Below are 21,778 nucleotides of genomic sequence, written 5' to 3'. Positions count from 1 at the left end.
ACCCACAAATTTTACCTTTTTTAGACTTACCCTTTGTATACTTCTCTGGCACCCAAAACAAGCACATCTTTTAAACATTAAAGCACAGATTTTATCTTTCCCATAGGGACAGAGACATTTGGAATCCCAGAAGTAACTACTTACAGCTATTTGAGCTCAGATGCTCCAATGAGGTCGGCTTGCAAGGAATTCGGAGGTTTAGCTTGAAAAAAAATGGTCAGAGCAGCTGTGATTTATTTATAATTGTGCAGATTCATCAGTGGAGAGACTGCTGCAATCTTCATACAGTCAGGTATTGCTGCTGGTGCATTACACATCTTTTAGGACTCTTGTTAAAGAAGCTGGCTGCTCTTCTTCCTGCTAATGCTAAACCAAAGCCATTTGTACGGCACAATCCTGGTGGTTAATGAATTCAAAAGCAGTGGTAGAATCCCAGCAGAACGTCCCTCCCACCTCGGAGGGTGGGAGTCCCCACAGAGCCCAGGCATTTGCTTCCATGGGGTGTTAATGGCTCCAGTTGAGAAAGAGTGGGTAGACCCTTCAATAGAAAACCAGCACACATTTGTCTTCTAGTCAGAATTTTTATTTCCTTTAAATCCGGGCTTAACATTGACATCTGAAAATAAAATCTTTTCTTTACAAATAGGCTAGTGCAAATTAAAGATAATTTTGGACAAAAAAAAAGAGAGAGACTGCATGTAACAAAAAATAAATGTGTACGTTAGGATGATCTTCCTGGAACAGCTGGTGGAGGTCGCCTGGGAAGAAGACAAAAAATAACCCAAAATTCACAGGGAGTGGAGGGAGATGAGATTTAAAACAGAAGGTCAAGAAACAATAAAACAACTTATATACAAAATTATCTTAATAAAATGGGTTACGAGGAAAAGGCACAGAACATGCACAGTAAGGAAAAGGGCAAGAGCATGATTGGAATCAGCTGGCTCTCGGCACAGCCTTGGCTTTCATCCTCACCGCTTCCCATCTGACTTGCTGGTGCCAGAGGACGAGGACAATCACATCACAAGCGTGGAGGGTGCTAGTCACAGGCTTCCTAATTTTCTTGCAGCAAATATCCTCTGGAAGAGCTTTCCCCAGCCAGCCTTAAAATTTGCACCACCGCCTGCTCCAAACACTGTTCATGGAGTGGACCTCTTTTAAGTGAGATTCTGATGAAATTGGCAATGATCAAACAAGGTGGCCTGTGGGCTGGATTGGCCTATCTGCAGGGGACATTGCTGGGAAAGGTTAAAAACATGGATGACAGCAGTGCAATGAATCTACTGCTGGCCCCAGCAGGGGAGACCCTCGGCAGCTGGTGGCCCAGCGCAGGGGTTTGAGAGGAGCGGCTGCTCCCCCTGTTCCCCAGCACAGAGCACTGATGTGTCACCAACCAACATGCAGGAACCATGCAGGGGGCAGGTAACATACTTCAGCCAGATGGGACATGTGTGACACTGCTTTTCACTGAGAGGGGTGCACAGACGGCCTCAGGCATAGCCATTAAATGTTATTAAAAAAAACAAAACAACAAACCTCTCCAAATGTTATAGCAAGAAAGTGAATACAACAGGGATGTTGCTGCTTTGCTGATCCCATCTTCCCCCCGCTTCCCAAAACTTAAGGACCAATGTAGTGACTTTGTGCTCGGTGACAAATGTCCTCTCCCGTCAGCAGCTGTTGTGCTGCTTGTGCCATCTCCTCCAAGCAGTGATTCCAGTTACTTGGCTCACACTGACCTAAAGAAGGAACTGAGTAATCAAGACATCTGCATATTCGCACACAGCCACTTGAGGGGGAAATCCCTTCCAGACATAACACACGCACAGTTTTACTCCAGCTCCTGCTCTGGAGGACTCACTCTGGCCTTCCGCTCAGCTCTGAATCACCCCCAAAACGTGCTTTCCCCGACAATGAAATGAATACCAGGTACAGCTTGAAAAACATTCATCCGCTTCCCAGCAAAACATCTCTGCTGCACTCCCAGCCCCTTGCAGGGCAGCAGGCTGAATTCTTCCCATGGGTTACTGCTCCCCCTTTGCTCCTTTTAATGACATCTCCAGTGATGTCAATGCAACATGCATCTCCAATAAATCCTCACTGCAGTCCCAACAGAGGCGGAGTGCAGCGTGCTGAGATGATAGTGCAAGAGACAGAAGACCACTCATGCGCATCCAGAAAGTAATAATAAAAGCCCATCAAGAGTTACAGTTTATTTCAGGTTCAGAAATGCAGCGTAACATTTTTACAGCAGGTGTACGTGATGCTCAGTAATGACCATGGTTTCGGGAATCAACTTGCTGTGCTCAAAGGTCAACACTAGGAACCATGTACACATTATGAAACCAAAGGCAGATGTTTTGGCTCATATGAAGTAGGGCATTAACATACAGAGCAAAATTCAGAAAAAAATTATGCATTTGCTTCTTACGAAAAGAAGTCAATGTTTACACTGTCCTGGAAAAGTAAAAAGACAGGCAGTAAAGCAAACATCTGGCAAGACGGGACAAATCATATATCAAGCAAGAGTGGAGGACTGTCTGGACGGGAGGAGCCATCGGTATCAGCTCGCCTGCAGACAAAGCAAGAGGAAAGACAGGCAGAGTAACATTCATTTACACAAGGGAGCTGTTCTGCTAGAGCCCAGGGAGGAGGTTCAGTGCCACCGCGGGGGAACTGGGCCACACGCACACCAAGAGGTCGGATGCCTCCCCAGTGTCATGGGTGCAAAACAGGTCTGCTTTGAATTCAGGAGGTTTGAACTACTTTAAGACAGAAAGACAGAACTAGCTGGTAATCTCAATATGCTGTATACACGTTGTTTAGTGTAGCTGTCTGCGATAGAGAGTATAATATTTTCTATGTTATAACATGAAATGCCATAACCTATAATGTATCTCCTTTAATATAATAAATAATCTACTCTTATGAGGCTTACTCAGAAAGTGCAACAAGATCAGCAATAAAATAAACACATGTTAACTATGTACATAAGCCTTTTCATTGAACATACAATCTTTCTAATCCTAACACAAGATCCCTTGAGATGAAAGGCTGAGAGCTATTCACGGCACACACAAGCTCTTCAGCTGTTGGTCAGCCATGGTGAGGTGAGGAGGAACACATTCTCTAGGCAGAGACTCAGGCTTAGCCTAAATGCAATACTAGGTGAGCACCCTCCTGAAACTTAACTACATACATCACCCAGCTAATTACACACCTCACGTAAGATCAGAATCCCTGCTGTTGCTTAACGGACATCACTACTCCTCCCTGTCAGTCTTATGAGCTTTGCCAGAGGGAATTGAAGAAACAGAGAGAGCAACCTGTGCTTCTCAGCTACAGGAACTCAGGCTCAGCTCAGGCTGTGTCGGGGTGTCTGCAGAGGGGACAGTGGCCTGTCGGAGGTGGCCAGCTCCTCCAGCAGATCCACGGGGTGCTCGTCCTGCTGTCCTTCAGGCATGGAACGAGTTGCTGCCAAGGCTGCTCCTTGGAGAACAAGGGATGGGAGAGACACAACTTGCCAGCACAAGGAACAAGCAGGACAAACCAACCCATTCCAGGCCCTGTACAGCAGGAAGAAATGGGCCGAATTTGGGAGGACAGTACTTATTCAAGTGGATGTGGCAACTTCTTGGGAAGCACTTAACATTTTTCCTATAAACAACAATTCTATGTTGTGTATTCTGAAAAGCATATATGCAAGAAGTTCGAGGTAAAATCATCAAACTCTGGGTCTGTGCTCAAGGTTAATTATTAACCTGCACACCTAAAAGCGTTGCTTTTAGGGCACAGGGCCAGATTTTGATGTGATTGGAATGAGGATGCAGAGGGCGGGAGGGAGGGCTGTGCAGCTGTGTCCCACAGCCTCAACACTGAGCACAGAACCAGATGGTTCTGACACTGGGGCCACAGGCGCCTCACTGCCTCCTCCTCCTCTTTTGGGTAAACCCACTCTTGAGAGCTTCATTTACAATTTAGGCTTACTGCTGAGAAATACAATTTCTTGGAGGGCAGAGTTAAGGACAGTGCTGAATTGTGCTACCTACTTCTTTATGCTCAACAGAAACAGTCATTAAAGTAAATTAAGGAGTCTCCAGTACAGAGGATTTTAAAATGTTTTTAGGCCAGGATATATGTCATCTAATTGTGGCTCCTACCTTACCAGTATTACCACCCTTGTCTCCCATGCAGCCACACCAGTCTGAATCACCTTCTGGAGGTGCTGCCTCTTTCCACTGAACAAAGGGGACCTTGGGCAACAAAGTTGAGTGCTTGGGGCGTGGTTGGATAAACCCAGACCACGGCCTTGCAATATCACTCGATGAATCTCAAAATATGGGGTTAAAGCAACTTTCTGTGGCTGAAGTGGAAGAGGTGCAGAGCTTAGCTAGCAGGCACCTGCCAGTCAGTAACAGAGGGCTCTGATAAACTATATGCAGGTTTGCTGGCTAGGCAACGGTATGGACTGCTATAGCTATTTATAAATATACACCTAATAGATAGATGAATGTTACAGCAGAGAGTGCTACACAGTGGAAAACTGTGTAGAACACAAGAAAAATCATCAGAACTTTTTTTTTTTCTAGTAACAATCAATACAACTATAGTTGGGTTTGCAACCTATTTTTTTTTCCTTGAAAGGTGATTCTGTGCACTTATTGTTGGAGATGTGGGCCTGTTCTCCAAACAAACACCGACCACTTAAGCAATCTTCTGAGATCATCAAGATGTCGGTGCTCTGACAAACTCCCTCCTCACTGTGTTTCAGATGTTGACCTCTAGACTCCCCAGGTGTGTGTCACAAGTAGAAGGCTGACAGGAAATTAAAGTTAAGCTAACATACAAATCATGATGCTTTGCCAAGCTCGTCTCTCTTATGCAAACTGAAACAGGCTTTGCTTCAGCAGTGAGCACAACTGTTAGTTAATCAGCAGTCTGGGAATACTTAATAGGCAAAATCCCCATTGGTTGTGGCTCTTTGATTGGATTCTTCCTAACCATGGGGCTACAGCATACTGAAGCCCTACATGCTGTCTCAATAAATAAATTTATTAGGCTGATTGTGCTGGGGGCCTTTGAAATCACCAATTTCTTTTCTTAGGGTTCTGTAACCATAATTGTAATAACAGTAATTAATATTTTCTGAAGAAATAAGGCCAAATTCATCTCTAGTTTCATTCTGTTAACTCAGTAAGTTTTAAGCAATAAGGGTGACACCCTAAGCTTTTAAAGTGCGGTTAAGACAAAAAAGTTTTTATAATGCATTAATATATAACATACAAAACAACAGGCAGAGAGGACCTCTGGAAGTGAACAGCTGCTCAGATAATCCATTGCCAGGATGCACAGCTGAGCACTTCTCAGTATCTAGCTGGAAAAGCACCCTAATCTGAGGTGTGCAGGACTTGAAGAGATGCACAGAAAAAATATTTATATACTGGGCATAATGGAGCTTTTTCAAATGGTGTGAGCAAATACTTCAAATCCAAACCAAACCCTTGGAAAGCTCAGATGCAAATCTAGGCCGTAGCTCTGTGAAAAGCTTCACACCGTGGGCAGAAGAGCAGTAGCCCATTTAAAGCTCTACATATATTTCTATATGTATCCATATCTCCTTCTGTTTCACAAAAGGACCAAAAGCAATGCTCAGTTCTCTGGGTCCTGCTGTGCAGTGCATTTATACATATTAAAGGCACTCACATAACCACAGGGCTTCCCATGAGTTCAGTAGGAGTACGAATGTGAGCAAGCACTAGCAGAAGGCAAAGCGAGCTGGGGCACGCCATTCTGTCACGTACTGGCTCTTCAAACTGCTCTTTCACATCCTTGCTGCAGGGTGAGATGGCTCCACAATGAGCCTTACAAGCTGGGGCACTGCAGTCTGGTCCTTACACCAGTCACCCAACCAACTGCACATCAGCCACCAGTGTGGAAAGAAAGTAAAACACACGTTGTCCCATAAACACCCTTTCTGTTCAACAACATTCCTTAAAAATTAGACTTTGGATAAGGAGAAGTTAGAGGAGAAGCAGCCATCCAGCAAGCTTCTTGCAAGAAAGACATGGAAGTGTGGGGTCTTCAGAAGAGCTTGATAAGAAACCACATTGTTTTTCTCTGCCCAGTTTAGCCATTAAAAAAAAACAAATGGGCATAACTGAGTAATTCCAAAGGACAGAAAATCTGAAAGGTACAAATAAAAGTAAGATTCTTTTCAGATAAGAGGAAAAAAGAAGTAGATAAAATCAACACGTGCACAAACACACACAAAATCAAGCCCTCCTTTGACTGTGAGCACAGTTGCCTGGGTGAACACGTGTCAGTAAGTTAGCTAACAACAGCTATTGCAAAAGGAGAAGTCAAGGCAGCACAGACCTTCCCAAAACATTTAAGACCTCATAAACAATGTGGAATGGACAGAGAGTATATCAGTAAAATGGGTTACTTGCCTATAGATGTCCATACATGCGACTATACATTGGTTATTGCAACAGTTATCAAGCAATTTGCTCCCACGTATTTGGTTAACAATTAATGACATGCCAGAAACTTCTTTTAGTCTAACAGGGATGAATCTAACGGACGAATTACAGTGGGCCGAGTAGGTGAAGGGGGTGGTCTTCGACTGGAAAGAGAGAAGAAACAATAAGCACAAACACTGAGAACCAACCTGGCACCTCTTGCTGTCACAACATGAACATGCACATGCGCCCAAACACAACAATCTTATTTCCGTGTACACAGAGGCATGACAGCCCTCAGCATCCACAATGGGCAATGGTTTGCCACCTGCATACCATGCCTTAGCCTTCTCACGCATCGGACAGTTCTTCTCTCTGGTCCACAGTCTGGGTATTCTCCAAACACAGTTACCTTCTTGTGCCATGGAAACCATCCGGGGAGATCAGCATTCCTGTTTTCTCCCGGGTCAGTCCCAGCCTGAATTAGAGGCCCAAATCTTAAGCTTTAAATCAATGGCCACATATGAAACACTAGCTGCGGCTATGTCTTCTGGATTCATTCATTTACCACTAATGTGTTCTTCTATCAACTTCAGTAACTGCTAAGAGAGTCCCTGTTATTTTGGGAAGGCTTATGGGCCTTTATTCCCCTATTTCAAATGGCTGATTCAGCATAGGCTCCTATGTACTGCGAACTCCTGCATTTCAATTTGGGCTGCATCGTCATCTGGTAAGAGACCGCAGTGCAAGAGTTAGGCAGCAGCAGTACAATCCCCAAGCATGTCCCACCTGCAGTCCGGGCTGAGCAGGGATAGTCCAGGCTGAGACCTTCCCCTCCCTCACTGTGTCCAAGGACAACACGCCAACTCTGCTGGAGTTATGTTCTCTCTGGTACGCATGTAATTGCCTTTTACATTTTTGCATGTATTTAGGGTACATGGTTCGTACCAGTGCTTTGTGGAGATAACTCCATCGGTTAAGTTACAAAGAGTATTTTATTAATGCTCCAATCCACCTGGGCTAAAACACTCATGACTCAGCAAATCCTGTGCAGAATCAGACATGACAATACCTGTTTGGCCTGCAGCACATGCACCAGCTCAGGCAGTTCTGCCCAGCACTGCTGTGTGCTTTATATATACCAAAGATATACCCAAGACCCTGTTCCTCACAGCCTGCTCCCCCAGCACCCTCTAGCAAGGCTTTGTTACAGTTATTCTATCTCTGACACAGTGATTTTGGTTCCTATTTTCTTTAACAGGAAATACTAGTGTTCTTTTATTCCTTAATCCAGCCCAGATCACCATGAGAGCACATGAACTCAGAGTCTGAACAAGGTGGGGAGCTGAGAGCTCTTCAGTTCCCAGCCAGCTTCAGCAGACTTCATTAATGGCCAAGACAAATCGTACAGTCCCCTCTAACACAGTCCTCAACCTGTGAAAGGAGGAACAGTTCCTGTCTCTGAAGAAGATTACAAAAGAAATGTGTCTCATTGTGTTAAAGCTAAATAGAAGATGAAACAAACGTAACAATGTGTTAATCTTCTTTGAACTGGAACATAATATATGAGACAAATTTACACTTGACTAAAAAAGTCTCGTTGGCTCGAAGTCCATCTTGTATGACAATATTCTCTTTTGGTGAAGAAATGAGAATCTTAATCCCTAACATGCAATGAATACAAAAGATGCCAACTGAAGCATTCAAGCAAGTCAACAAGCTAAAAAAATAGGCAAAATATAATTTATTCATGGTGTATTTTTCTTACAGAAAAAATGTTACTGTGTTGACTATTGTTTTTTGTGCTGCTCCAATGTAGGTCTTCTGGACCCGTTTCCAAAATTTGTAGCTTCATAAAGAACCACTTCTAAGGCTCTGCATTTCTGCTGGGTTGCATTAAATTATTCCTTTGTTGAAATGCCTCACATTGCATTGTTTAGTGCTTACTGAAAACTTCATATCATGTGTATACAATTTATAAACAAGGGAAAATGCATACAGCTGTCTTAATATCAAATTTAAAAGATACATGCATTTTAATACCAGGCTGAATGCAGCACACTAGATTCAAATAATGTAATTTAGCCAAATTGCTGTTTAGCCCAGCAGGATCAGAAACTGGAGAGCACAGTGAGAGGATTTCCTGGATGTACTCAGTTAACCAAACCTGAACCAAAATCAGGCCAGAGCCTCTTTCCTCCTTGAACCAGAGCTGCACTCTGACCATTATATTTTGAGTTTTCATTCAAGCCCCGTCCAGAGCTGAACAGAGAAATCCCCCAGCAAGCTCCCCTTTCCACTCCAGAGCCCCACCAGCCTTGTCCTCCCTGCAGCTCTGCCCGACGGGCGGCTCTGCTCAGATAGGGGACCCCTCAGCCCAAGCTCCACTACCAAATCCCACTACGAATACCTCCTGGTAGAGATGTTCGTGTTTATCTGGGATGCTCTGCATACAGACCACTTCTGTGCATCTTCCCAACAAGTACAGGCAGGGACATACATGAGGAACAGGCAGACCTCTCCTCAGCTCCAGCCCCTCTCCTCTGCCCCCGTGCTGGTGCTGCCTCGCTCTCATGCTGTTTCATGGGGCTTCCTTCCAGCTCCTTCACCCAGCACGCTGTGACCAGGGGAGCGGGACCTGCACCTGGAAATCAGGGGTGCCTTCCAGAGGAGTGGCAGATGTTTGGGAAAAGGCAGTGCTTGGGAAAAGACTGTTTTCCTGTGCTGGCAATGCAGGAGGAGGATCCCCAGGCAGAGCACAGGGCAGGGATTCAGCTCGGGGACGAGACCTCACCTTCATTAGCCACCGGCACACAGTATCAACCGGCATGAGCCAAAACTCAAGTCAAAGTCAGGGAAAGGACAAAAGCCCAGGAGTTGCCTGTCACTAGATACCCCTGTCAAAGTGACAAGTCATCAAGTGACCATTTTGACACTGGGAGCAGAATTCATCCTTTTTTTCCCCTCCTAACAGGAATCTCAACCACAAAGTCAGAAGAAGGGGCATCTTTATGCCCTGGGCTGTGGCTGGGAGGGCAAGTGCTCCCCTGGATGGAGGGGCGCAGGGACCCGGGCACCCAAACCACCACACCTTGAGATACCAAAACCAGCAGCATTTGCTGCTTCTTGCAAATGTAGTTCCACCTTCCTCTTTGCTCTAAAGACCTCTGAAAAAACACAGGTGTGAGGGGAGCCTTGCATGATTTCAGCACGATGGCCTTCTGAGCAAAGGTTACATAAATGGGCTGTGCCAGACTCTCCGACTGTGGAGAAAAGCGGAGCAAATGGCAGTAACCCGAAGCAGAGAGCAGCAGAGGGAGCTCCAACCTGCCTGTGGGCAGAAGCAGAGGAAAACCAGACAAAAACAACCTCCCCCAGATCCCTGCTCGCACTAGCTGCCATGTCAGTGAGTAAATAAGTGACTAAGCCCAATTAAATGTTTAGTCTGAGCCCAGAAGATGATAGCGGTAGAGACGGCGTGGACTGCGTTTTCCCTGCATTATCGGACCGACTCTGACAGCCCGGGGCTGCGTTCGTGGTGCCGAGCTGTTCCCAGGCCCAAAACAGCAGCTCTCCATTCATAGAAAGCTCCTTCTTATAAAAATGTCACTGCTGCGGTAATTCCAATTTGGTTATTGTCTCCAACATTTCAGCTGGGTTTTCAAGTACTGGGGCCGAGTCCTGCTGCCTGGCCTCTTTTAACAGGCTGCTTGGTCTGTTGTGTGGTGGGTTGTTTTGTTGTTGTTGTTGTTTTGGTTTGGTTTGAGTTTTAAACATTTCTTTTTGTATTTAAAAAAAATGGAAAGGGTGTTTGTAAAAGCTAGTGCTAAAGGGGCAGAGGATCATGTGTCCCCGGGGCTGAGTAAACGAGTCTGCAGAAAGAATCAGTTCTTCTAACTAGCACACATTAAGCAGACACAAAGAATTTACCAATGAAAATTGCGGACTAAGTATGTATTTAATAACTCCCTGATGTTGCTGCACAGACTCCTCCTTTGAAGAGCTCACTGGGGTTTTGAATGGAGGATAACTCTTACCCTGATGCAAAAACTTTTTAAAAAAGGAAAAGTTTTACATTTATTTTTAACCTAAGCAGCACACCCCATTTTTCCAGTTTTAAAAGAACTCCTAATAGCTTCAGCTAGGCAAATGCAGAGCAAAAGAAACTAAATAAAGCAAGTCTAGACTTAAAATTCGATCAGAAACATATGGCAGCTCTTTAGGCATTTGCCTTTTGAGAAGTGCTATCGCTCCCCACACAGAGTCCACAAAATATGCTTTCGGTAAAGCATGGCTGTAATTACCATGGGAGGCCCCGCTCGAAGAAGATGGCTTCTCTTCTTGGAGCACAGCAAACATACTTCTAAATAAAAGGCTTTCGTTTCCACTTACATTTTACATTCTTATTTGCTTGTGACCACCAGAGAACAGTTGCAGAAGGCATGCACATAACTATACTTTACGATACATCCTATAGATCTGCAATCGTAAACAAAATTCCATTATTTTCTCCCTTTTACTATGATTTTGGTTTCCTTATAATCCAGCCCTCTTGGAGTACCCTGATACATGACATTTTCTTTGCAGAATTTAATGAGAAAATATTTAAACAAAATCTTTAAGTGGCTTTAAGTCTGACTGCAGGCAAATTTTATTTTAGGTGACAATAGAAATCTGGATGTGAGGCATATAATCAGAGGATAAAAGAGTGACTTACTTCAGGTAAGGGATAAATATAATTTCTCATTTGGGTGATTAGAAACACTAAGTAACTAATTCTTGGGACAGTTATAATGCCTTGACTCATTTTGTTTTTATACGGTTTCTCTGTTTCAGTAAGATCCTGAAAGAGCCGCACAGCCTAGCCTCTACTTCTCCCAGCTCTAATTATCAGCCTGTATATGGTACCTCTCAACTGCCATCAGCCTCTGTTTTTGGAAGAAAATCCAAACCAGAAGTGAAACTACTATAGCCATCATGGTTGAAGAATATGGGCAAGACATGGTTTGCAGGCCTGATTCTACAGTCTATGCATATTAAAACTCCTTCTGGCCTACTGCAGATCTGGCGTGGCTGCTGAAGAGTCCCCCAAACATCAACTCAGGAGAAAGGATCTTGAGTGGAAGGGCGAAAACCAAGAGTAGGAAAGGCACTTGATACTAGTGACACAGGTCATAAGAAAGAGGAAAAGCAGTAAAAGGATGATGACATTAAGAGGAGTAAAGCAGGAACCATGGACGAGAATCAGGCAGAGATGATGATTATGGAAGAAATGAGAAACAGCACTCAGTGATGAAAAGAAAAAGTAGTTAGAGAATAACTGTCTGAGATGGTCCTTTACTCCACTGTGATGGTCCGAGTGAAAATTTCTCAGATTTGTCTCTGCACTGAAAAATGTCCTTTTGCCAGACATGAAATGTCTCCAGTTAGCATACCCACAAGACTGCTAGCAGAGGGCAAGTCGGGCACAGAAGCAGTGAGGAGCACAGCACAGTGTTTGAGGACACACGGCAGTTCCGAAGCAGCTCTCCAGCTGAACACACGTGTGTCAGGCTCCACGAAGGCGCAGAGGCCATGCTGTGGCTGTACTGCCACATACGTGCACAGCCATGCGTGGAGCTGAACCTCACTATTTCAAATGATCCATCTGCACAATACTCTGTCAGTGGAAGAAGTTTTGTGTTAAGTGTAAGCAAGTTAAAGATTATGCCATTTTATCTGATGCCTACTTCTTTTAAGAGAAATAAAAAAAAGAGTAAGAGTGAATGGAAAGGTTGTGTCCTTCCAGTAGCCACCACTACACTGTGGCAATGTAAACCTCCAGGAATTCAAATGATAATACTGTTCCAAAGCATTAGGGTTAGTGAGGTTCCACTGTGTGTGATTTAACTTAATAAAGATACTCCTTTCAGAGGCAGAGAGGTCCAAAATATGATATTCCACTAGATTAATGTATTATTTGCAAATTAAGCTATGTTTTCTATATGACCATCATACATTCATGTCTATCATACACACATACAAATACGTGTGTATTCTTATGTGGGTGTTGCATCTTTTAATTGGTCATTTCAGGGAATTAGCGTCTCATGTGGAAAAGTCAGTTTGAATAAACAAAAAAATTAATTAAATGAAGCAATAAAGACTATTATTCTTAACAAACTGTGTGTTCTTGTTGGCCCTTCAGCAGGGAACATGTCAAGTAAGCAAGCATGCAACACATTAGTGGAGGAGTGTCCCAACCCTTCAGAAACCCTAGGTCAGGATGGTCAAGATTATCAACACTGCCCGTGGAAAAAGAGAGAGTTAGGAGTGTTGAGTGACACATTCAGAATGTTGGTCTACCTTCCTGTGTCCACACCAGAAGACGACACAGGATGACACAGCAGAAGATGACACGAGGGCCACATAATCAACAGGAGGAAGATCTCAAGTCTTTTGCACTTCTCTGTGTTAGGTGCACTGTTCAGCATAAGTGTGAATCATCTACCCTGTGTTTGAACACCACATCTACATCTGCCCACTCTGTTCTTCCTTCCTACTCACCTTTAACCTTCCTCTGCCTTTTTGTGTCTCTCTTTTTCACTTACCTCGGTGCAAGAAAGGGAGCAAACATCCTGGTTGTCACTTCCAGCTGGAGCTGCACCTCTTCTTGTCCATGACGACAACTAACATGATTATCAGTGTCACTGTTGTTAATGAGACCATTCAGTGCCCTCATTCACTAATGATCCAATGCACCTTGCAGGGGACAGGAGAGTTGCAAGGAGAACCTTTCAGGATGCCTGCAGGTTCAGGAGGTTCAAATCATCACTGCTTTCTCTCTATTTATGTCATATGTTTTCTCTTCTAGCACAGGGAAGGCTAAAAATGCACTGCTGTTGTGCCCACTCGTTCAGACAAGACAAGAGATATCCTGCTTAACACTGTTGCTCTAATCCTGCAGAGCCTTCATGGAAACTGTTACCAAAATACTCTGCTTTTAAAAATTAAATTAAAGATTTAGATACCTATTAAAAATAGTTATATTTATAAAAATATTTATATACTATTATATATAATATAAAATATTTATATTTATAAACATTAAATAATTACTGGGGACAAAACACATCTTCAGGTTCCTGTATTTCTGGCAAACAACATTTGCTATTGTTTGATTCTACTTTCCTTTTTCAAGATGAGACACAATGAAAAAAAAAAAAAACACTTCCTTCTACTAACAATATTTTGAGAGCAAAGGCTAAGGAAGGAAAAAAAAAGCTTTTGCTTAAAATACTTAACAGAATAAATTACTTATTCATTCAGTTCACCATCTAATACTCCCAAAGCAGGCTTCAACTGTGTTTGAGGAATGCATTCACAATATCATCTTTATCCCAGAGTCACTTCTTTCAACTCTTCCAGGTTTCTTCCTTTTCTGTCTTCCTCCCTCTTGCATCATTTTTACTTATCCTTCCCCCTCACATGGGACCAGTCTACACTAATCCACATTACTGAACTTTGAAAGTATCTTTAAAAGTCTCAATCAAATGGATCTCTCCTAGTTCACCTCATTTTAAAAACAGTTTCTGTTGAATAAGGCAGGAGCAAGTAGCTCAGGAACAATACTAAAGATGATCAAAACTATCTGATATTCAATAAATAAGAACAAAACTAAATTCCACATAGAACAAGTGACTCCTCAAATACATTTGTTCATAGCGGATGGCCCATCAAAGTGGAGAGCCTGCCTCTGGCCGATGGAAGGAGATGCTGATGAGAGGCAGTGCCTGCAGACCCAGGCTGCAGTGTCTGACATCCCACCAACTTTGTTTTACTTCATCTTCAGGACAGTCATCTGGAGAAGAGGTAGATGAAGGAAGGTGGTGAACAAAATCCTACTGCTAGTCTAGAAGAAAGAAGATTGCTGCTGTCAGGGGCAGCAATCAGTGAAGCTCCTGGAGCAGAAGTAGAAACCTTCCTGTATCTCTTGCGGCATTACAGTTCATGTAGCTGAAGAATCAGTTCTGTGCAAATGCTGTTCCAAACATCTTGTAAGATAGGTATTACAGAATTATAATGAAACCACTGAAGTTGTATTGTGATTTTTTACATGTTTTTAAGACCTGCTTTCTGGCCAATTCCTCCAATATTTATCCTCCTTCAGAATGCTATTTCTTTCCTTGCTTCTATTAGGACCAAAGCTGCAAGCTGACCAGTATTCCTCAACTGGTTTTGCACATGGCAGTAGGGCTACTCTAAGTGGTGTAGCTAGTGTTTCTAACGGTTGTCAGAGCCACTGACACCAGCCTGCTGCTAAGAAAGATTGCCTAATATTGCATTTTATGGTTTGAAAACTGGAATAAAAACTTTAAATTAAGACAGAAATGCAAGGAGTGGGAGAGAGATTTACAAAGGTGCCAGGGAAGGGATAAGTTGGAAAGAAACCAAGACAAGATGGTGAGAAGGAAAGGAGGGACTACATGAGGGAGACAAATGTACTGAGCAGGAAACCAAGTGAAGGTAGAAGGTGAAAGAGGAAGTAAAAAAGCATGGTCAAGAAGGGGACAGCAAGGGAAGGGCAGAAAAAAAGATTAAACAAAATAGTGATGAAGGAGCCAGTGGACAAGGGGAAAAAGCAGTGCTCCTTTCTAAGAGATAAGGGAAAAGAAATGGAGTCTCCTGCTCAAAGCAGCCAGCAGCAAAAGGAGCATATTACTGGGTGTGCATTACAACAAGAAATGTAAATTAGACTGGTAACAAATTAGACAGGTGTGTTTTTCCCCAGAGTAGAAATCACACAAAGAATAACTGATATTCTCATAAGTTTTGTGATTTTGTGGTACTTGGACAGGTAGAACATGAAAGATACTGACTACAGAAGAGCAATGTCCCCTCCTGTGATGGGCTCTGGCTTTGCATCACCCGTGTATGTCTATTCTTTTGACCACAGACATGAAATGCAGAACTAAATTAGTTTTTCTTTGGCTTTCTTTTTCCCCTTAAATTCAGCAGGATTTTGAAATCTCTCGAGATACCACTCTTGCTTCTCTGCTTGCACGAAACACTCCTAATTACTGATTATACTTTTTGAATACAACCTTCACTGAAGATCCATTCAGAGAGGACAAGTGGATGCTACTGTTGGACAGAGTTGTGCTCTTCTACTTGGTTGTTCAGATAGAGATCATCCAACTGAGCATGCATATGCTTTAAGGTGGGCACTGACTCATCCTAGAAGACTTTGATGTGGTGGCTATTTGATTATTATTTATATTCCATTAAAAATATAGTAGTAAGCTTTTAATGCTGCAAGGTCAAACTTTCAGAAGCGAGGAGATTCCCAGGCTAAGGCAGGAGAACTCTTCTGGTCTAACACGCCTGTGCACTATGACAGATGTTAATCAGAGGATCACGTGCAATTTTTTCAAGGGATACCCTTATGATTCAATACACAGGGTTAGACATGATATTAAATCTTTCCAAAGAACTCTAATCCATACAAATCCATCACAGAAAACTTACTTCATGGTTGATATTTGGCAAAGAGCTGAGTACAGAGCCTGTGGACCAGGAAACATCAGGCAGTGATGCTTTCTGAAGCGCTTCTGGCTTTGTCTGGAATTTTCTAACTGTAATTATTGTCAAGTGTAAGTACGTTTTTGGGCCAGGTTGGCAGAAATACGTAATGATGGCCTAGAATGTAGATTAATTACAAACACAGCAGGTCATGTAATTAGCCTCAGTGGCATAACAAAACGTAGCTGCATAGCAGCCTTCACCTCTTCCATGCTGGCTGGCTGTGGGTTGAAGTATTATAAATTGTAGGGAGACAGCTGAAAGAGGTGGTAGGGAGAGCATGGGACTGTTCATGAACAGCACAACGTGAATTCTCTCCCTGTTGCTTGTCTTACAGGTAAAGACCGTCCTCAGCCCCCAAGGACTGAGCACCAGCATGCCTGAGGGGGAGACACACGTGCTCGAGTCTATTTATGTTCCTGCCTGCTCGAGTGGACAGTCTAGCCCTTCAGGACTTCTGTTTAACCAGGGGCCAGGGTTCCACATCATGCAGGTTCATGTATGTTTTCATGGCAAAGTGAGTAACGATCTCCAGTGCTTTGTTGGGAAAGCCTTCATCAATCCAGAGCAGCATTGCAGAGCAGGACACAGAGAGAAAAAGGGGAGCACCCTCCCACCCCCACTAACACCATGGGCTCTGCTGCCAGGAGAAAAAGATTTCCAATTCAATTGTTTTCCTTGTGGCAAAGCTGAGATTCCCATTCAAGGCATTTCAAAACCAATAAATCAAAGCATCCACAGTAGAACTAAAATTGGTCAAGATCAGGCTTTCTAAACAGGCAGGCAAACACACATCGTGGTAAGCTGAAGTGCCTGCTTAAAGCCATCTTACCAAAGTGAGCTCACAGCTGCATTTTCTTTCAAAATACTAATGCAGCCTTTTAAGAGAGAGGGGGAATAATCTAAATTCTGGCAGCAGGGAATATTTCACAAATCATATATGCTTTGGCATCAAGCCCTTAAAAGCCGGGGGCCTTTACTCGCAGGCTTTGCTGGGAGAGATCCACCCACCTCAAGTGGGATTAATTAAAAGAGGCATGTATCATGCAAATAGTTTCTGTTTCCTTACAGAAATATTCAGCGCACATAACCCAAACCAGCTTTAGAATCAGAGTGAAGCAAGGAAGAAAATTATTTTCTGCTCCCCTAGCCCTTTTCCTTTCCCTGTACAGTAAGCGAGGAACAGTGAGAAAATGCCGAGAGCTCACATTTTCTGTGCAATTCTTTTGGTTAAACGCTGATAAAATCAAGTGGGGGGAAAAAAAGGATTGTTTTAAAGTCAGGGCTTGTATCTTGCTATAAAGTGGCGAGGTCTCCAAATCAAATGTGTGCTCAGCTGCTCATTGGAAAAGGACAACTCAAATCTTACCCCTGAAAATGATCTTTTTATCTTAAGAAAGAATAGGAGAAAATAGAAAGCTTGTATTTCTTCAGTGACAGTGATAGGGGCTGAACAAAAAGCTCCTTTGGAAAGCCAGATGAACTTTAAAAATACAAGTTTTTTTCTCAGGAAGCTAAACTACTTCCCTAGATATGAGAGAGTCTGACACTTCAAGGAATAGTTGCAGAGAATGGTGGTTGAGCAGTCAGAGCACAGAGCCCCAGTTCAAAAATAAGTCACAGAGAAAGCTCAGATTTCCACAAGAACTCTTCCTCAAAACTATTTTTTCCCTTTTAATATCTCAGACCCATTTTCTGAGTCAATTTCCTATGATCCTGCGAAGGCCGTTATTAAAACCAGACCAAGTGTAGCAGAAATTCCGTAGCTCAAAAGAAAGGTTTAATAGGCACAGGAGCTGGCCACACTGTCCCCCTCAGGTGATTTCCCCTGCAGGCCCTGCCCTGGGATTTCCTCTCTTGGAGTTTAGTCAGCAGGAGAAACCTGAAGTTTAAGCAAAACAGCAAACCCTTCCTTCATTCTTTAGCAGTTGAGATTTTTTTATGTCTGAGGCTTTCACATCTCTAAAAAAGACATCTAGGATCCAGTCCAGAAGATGTGTATTACAGATATTTTTCCACAAAAATGTCAAGCAGTCCTACATTCAATTATGTATCCAGCTACAGCATTTTAAAAACACTGACCTCTTTTATCAGCCACCGCTTTGCATGCCTCCACTGGCAGCCACAAATTGAGTTGTTCGCAGGCTGCTTACCCCAGTGTCTTTTGTGTGTTAGAAAATTCCTCTCTGGTTTCCATCCCACCTATCACTTCAGCGTCAAAAAGATTATCATCAGACGTGCTCTTGGCAAGGCACCTCAGGAAAGCAATGGTCATGCACAATCACAGCCAGGCAGGACAGAGAGACATGCTCATGTGCAAGGGGAGGTGAGAGACGCCAGGGAGCTATGGTTCTCTCCAGCAGTACAACTGACAAAACACCGGACCTCATTTCTTTATCTAGTGTGTGATTTATCCTCTGATGGCACAGGGGAAACACTGGGGCTGATGCCCTCCAGCTCAGCTCCAGGCTCTCCCAGCCAGGGGATGCTGCTGCGACTCTGCCCTCCCAGTGCAAAGTCCAGTACCCAGAAAGGAAACCGCAGGTTTCTCCCCAGGGGTCCTACTGTGAACGATGGGATATCCAACAAGTGCATTTCATGGATGGGCACTGATGCAACAGCACCCTTTCCATAGCAAATATATCAAAGGAATGAAGTATTTTTATATACCTCATTTATTTATTCTTCACATTGTAAAGAGTGATTATGTTAGAAACTGAGCCTCAAATTTAAGTTACTCACAACTACAACAGATCTCACCTATGTAAAAAAAAATATTTTCTTCAAAGGTTCTCTTCTTAGTTACCATTTCTAAAACTGAAAGTTTGGACAGTTTTTGAATCTATTTAACTGGCATTTTCTGGCAAACTGGGACTAATTTTAATATAACAGTTTATTTATTAAAAATGGAGAAACCCCTTTGTTCCAACATTGCTTAATCTACTTATGTCTCTCACATAATTTAGGAAGTTACCAAAGCCGTTGGATTCATAGGCTTTGGATCACTCACACATGAGTGATCACGTGTATTATGTCATTGTGAAAATATTAAGGACATTTTAGTCATATAGAAAAAAAGCAGTTTATGCCACAAAAAATTATAAAATATGCACAGCTACCTTAAGTAGTATTGATAAATAAAAAGGCCTGGGAAGGAAAAGAAACGACAGAGTCATGAAAATACTGTTCCTTAACAAATTGTTTTCTACCATATGACCTACGCTGTTAGACAACTGTGGACTGTTTTCAACTGGCTGTTAATTACTTGCCTTGTGGAATAAAAATCAGACTCCTATCAGTTTGTTCCACTGGTTCTATGAGGATTGTTCTTGTTCTCTCCCAGAAGAGCCGTTACTTCCTCTGGTGAGGACTCAGAATGGCAGAAGTGAGGAGGGAGTCGTACCCCTGCCCCTCTTTGGGTGGAGGTGTAGATGACCTCTCTGTGAACTCCTACGTGGGTACAACACAACCAGAACAGGAGTTCTTAATGTAAAATCATCCAGTGTCTTCAAATTGACTGAGTGGATTTTTTTTTTGTTTTCTTTCATGAAAAAAACTTTCTATAATTTCAAAAAGTCGTATTTGTGCTAAGAACTGGTTCCTCAAAATGCCTTTTGACTCTCTGCAGGGAATGCCCAATTTTGCTTTGTTACAAGACTTATTCAGCACCGGTGCTCAACTTTCTGACACAGTGCAGAATCTGTCTGTTATGCTAGAGGGAGAGAACCATGCCCACCACTAGGAAGATTAAACGTCTTACCTTGGGACGCTGGGAGGAGCCCGGCTCGGCCGAGAGGGAACCTGGGGAGGTCCTCCAAGGGCTTCACCAGTACTCGGAAATGGAGGCAGTGGTCCTGGACGGAATGGGACCGGGGGAGCCCCTGACTGGGGGCCTGGAGATGGGATTGCAGGAGCTGGTCCTCGGCCAGATAAAGGTCTGGTTGGGGGATTGTTTAATGTGGGCCTCCTCTGAGTTGAGGGACTTGGAGGAGGTGATCTAGTGAAATATCAAGAGATTTAAGAAGCTTAGTAAGGTGAGGTTTGGGGTTTTGGTTTGCTTTTATTTTATTATTTTTTAATTTTTAAACAGAAATTAAACCCTTTGTTATGCCTATGATAATTGTATTTTCTTGGCATTTTCCTCTGCTGTCAGTGTGAGAGCATCACATATATTTAAATCACCTTTCCCACAGACAGCATGCCTTACAATAGCCAGAAATAAACATACAAGCAAAGAAGTAAATGTAACAGATTTTAACGGAGTTCTAAAAGTGTTCTGTTAAGTGGATTTCCTATGACATGGAGCCTGAGATGCTGAATTATTATAACAGCTTGCAAGAAGAGGCCATGTGGCTGCTATATGAAGCATCGGACAAGCTATAATTCCACCGGATAGTCTTCTACAAGGCAAATATCCTCTCTGGTGTTCATGTACATGTCCATAAAATATTTATATGTGGGAAAACATTCAGATTACCCTCACAAATGTCAAAGACCTGGAGGAGCATCTTCCCAAAGAGACACATAGGGAGGGGGCTGCTGATGCTGACAATGTCTGCCTGTCCTCAGTTTCATTGCAAAATAGATATAGGGATCCTTACCTGCGGGCCTGCTGAAGCCAAGAGTCATCCACAGGAGGGGGTGCAGGGGTTGAGACAGTGCTAGTGCTAATATCTCCAATGATTGCCAGGGCTTCCTTTAGAGCTTGGTACATGCGGAGCATTTCATCTCGCCTCTGTGCCTGTTCAGCTGACTCCTCCATTAGAGTGTTTTGGTCCTCAGAAGAATACAAGTGAGCCAGGAGCTCTGCATTGATAAATTCTTTTACCTATTTCATCACACCAAAAAAAAAAAAAAGGAAAAAAAGAAAAAAAACCCAAAGTAATTAAAAAAAAAAAAAAGAGAGAATACAATACTGAACAAATATAGTGTGAGATCCATAGAACCAGGAAACAGACTTATCTCAATTTAATCTGTTTCTCCTTCTACCTTACATCAATTCTACTGGTCAGATCAGGGACTAAAAAATGCTGAACTTGGATTGAGCAGATGGTGCAGCAGCCTGAGGTCAAGCTGTGGCCCAAGGAGGGGCTGGCACGTGCAGCTGGGCAGAGCATCTGGAAAAAGGATGGACTGGACCTCCTAGCAGCAGCCTGCACACTGATGGGCTTAATGCAATTATGAAGCCACATTCTGAGACAACGATTCACATGTGAGGATGAGATGGTTTTGTGCATTCACTTCACAATGCACTGTGGCCTTTTTTTGTGTCTGTCTTTGAAACACTGGACATGGTTGGAGTTAACAGTGGTCTGTGTCTCTAAGGTGACACCTATGGTTTACAATTCATTTCAAACAGGCTTCCCAACAGCTCCCAGGAGTCAGCTGCCATCTGATCCAGTTCTAAAGGGCTGAGGTTTAAATGGCAGCCATTAGCAACACCATCAGATACTAAATTCCCCCAGGAATGAAAATTTTCAGGCTTTATGGGATCTCTGTCAATTATTTTCTTAGCAACAATTTACTCTACTGTAGACAGCATCTTTCATCTCCAACAACTTTGTCTGATTCTAAATATCCCATCCACACACTTTCAAACTGAAGGGAGAAGTCTCCAAGTAATCTAATTCACTATATTGACTTCCTGCTACGCCTGCCCTGGTTATAGAAACCTGGACCACATTAGGAGAGATAAAAAGCTAAAGGTACTCTGATTAAATAAGACTGTGGTAAAGAGACCAACTGCTGACCTATTA

The 21,778-nt window shown here is 43.1% G+C and overlaps 1 protein-coding gene across 4 annotated transcripts in view; it reads right to left on the bottom strand.

The window, feature by feature from the left end:
* Positions 1-617: 617 nt before the first annotated feature.
* The window catches only part of DNM3 (dynamin 3), a gene marked incomplete at both ends in the record, with an annotated part of 177,816 nt that continues 156,655 nt past the window's right edge, over positions 618-21,778 (bottom strand). For 3 of the 4 annotated variants that reach the window (XM_082052195.1, XM_082052194.1, XM_082052196.1), the window contains 3 exons: positions 6,556-6,625; positions 19,783-20,019; positions 20,624-20,850. In XM_082052195.1, the coding sequence (XP_081908321.1) occupies positions 6,556-6,625; positions 19,783-20,019; positions 20,624-20,850 (534 nt within the window). Of the gene's footprint in view, positions 759-6,555; positions 6,626-19,782; positions 20,020-20,623; positions 20,851-21,778 lie in introns of those variants that run through there. The other variant, XM_082052197.1, reaches the window with a different exon arrangement.

This window comes from Streptopelia decaocto, assembly GCF_964273445.1.
Source record: "Streptopelia decaocto genome assembly, chromosome: 5".
Classification (NCBI taxonomy): Eukaryota; Metazoa; Chordata; class Aves; order Columbiformes; family Columbidae; genus Streptopelia; species Streptopelia decaocto.
This window is presented reverse-complemented; position numbering and strand designations above follow the sequence as displayed.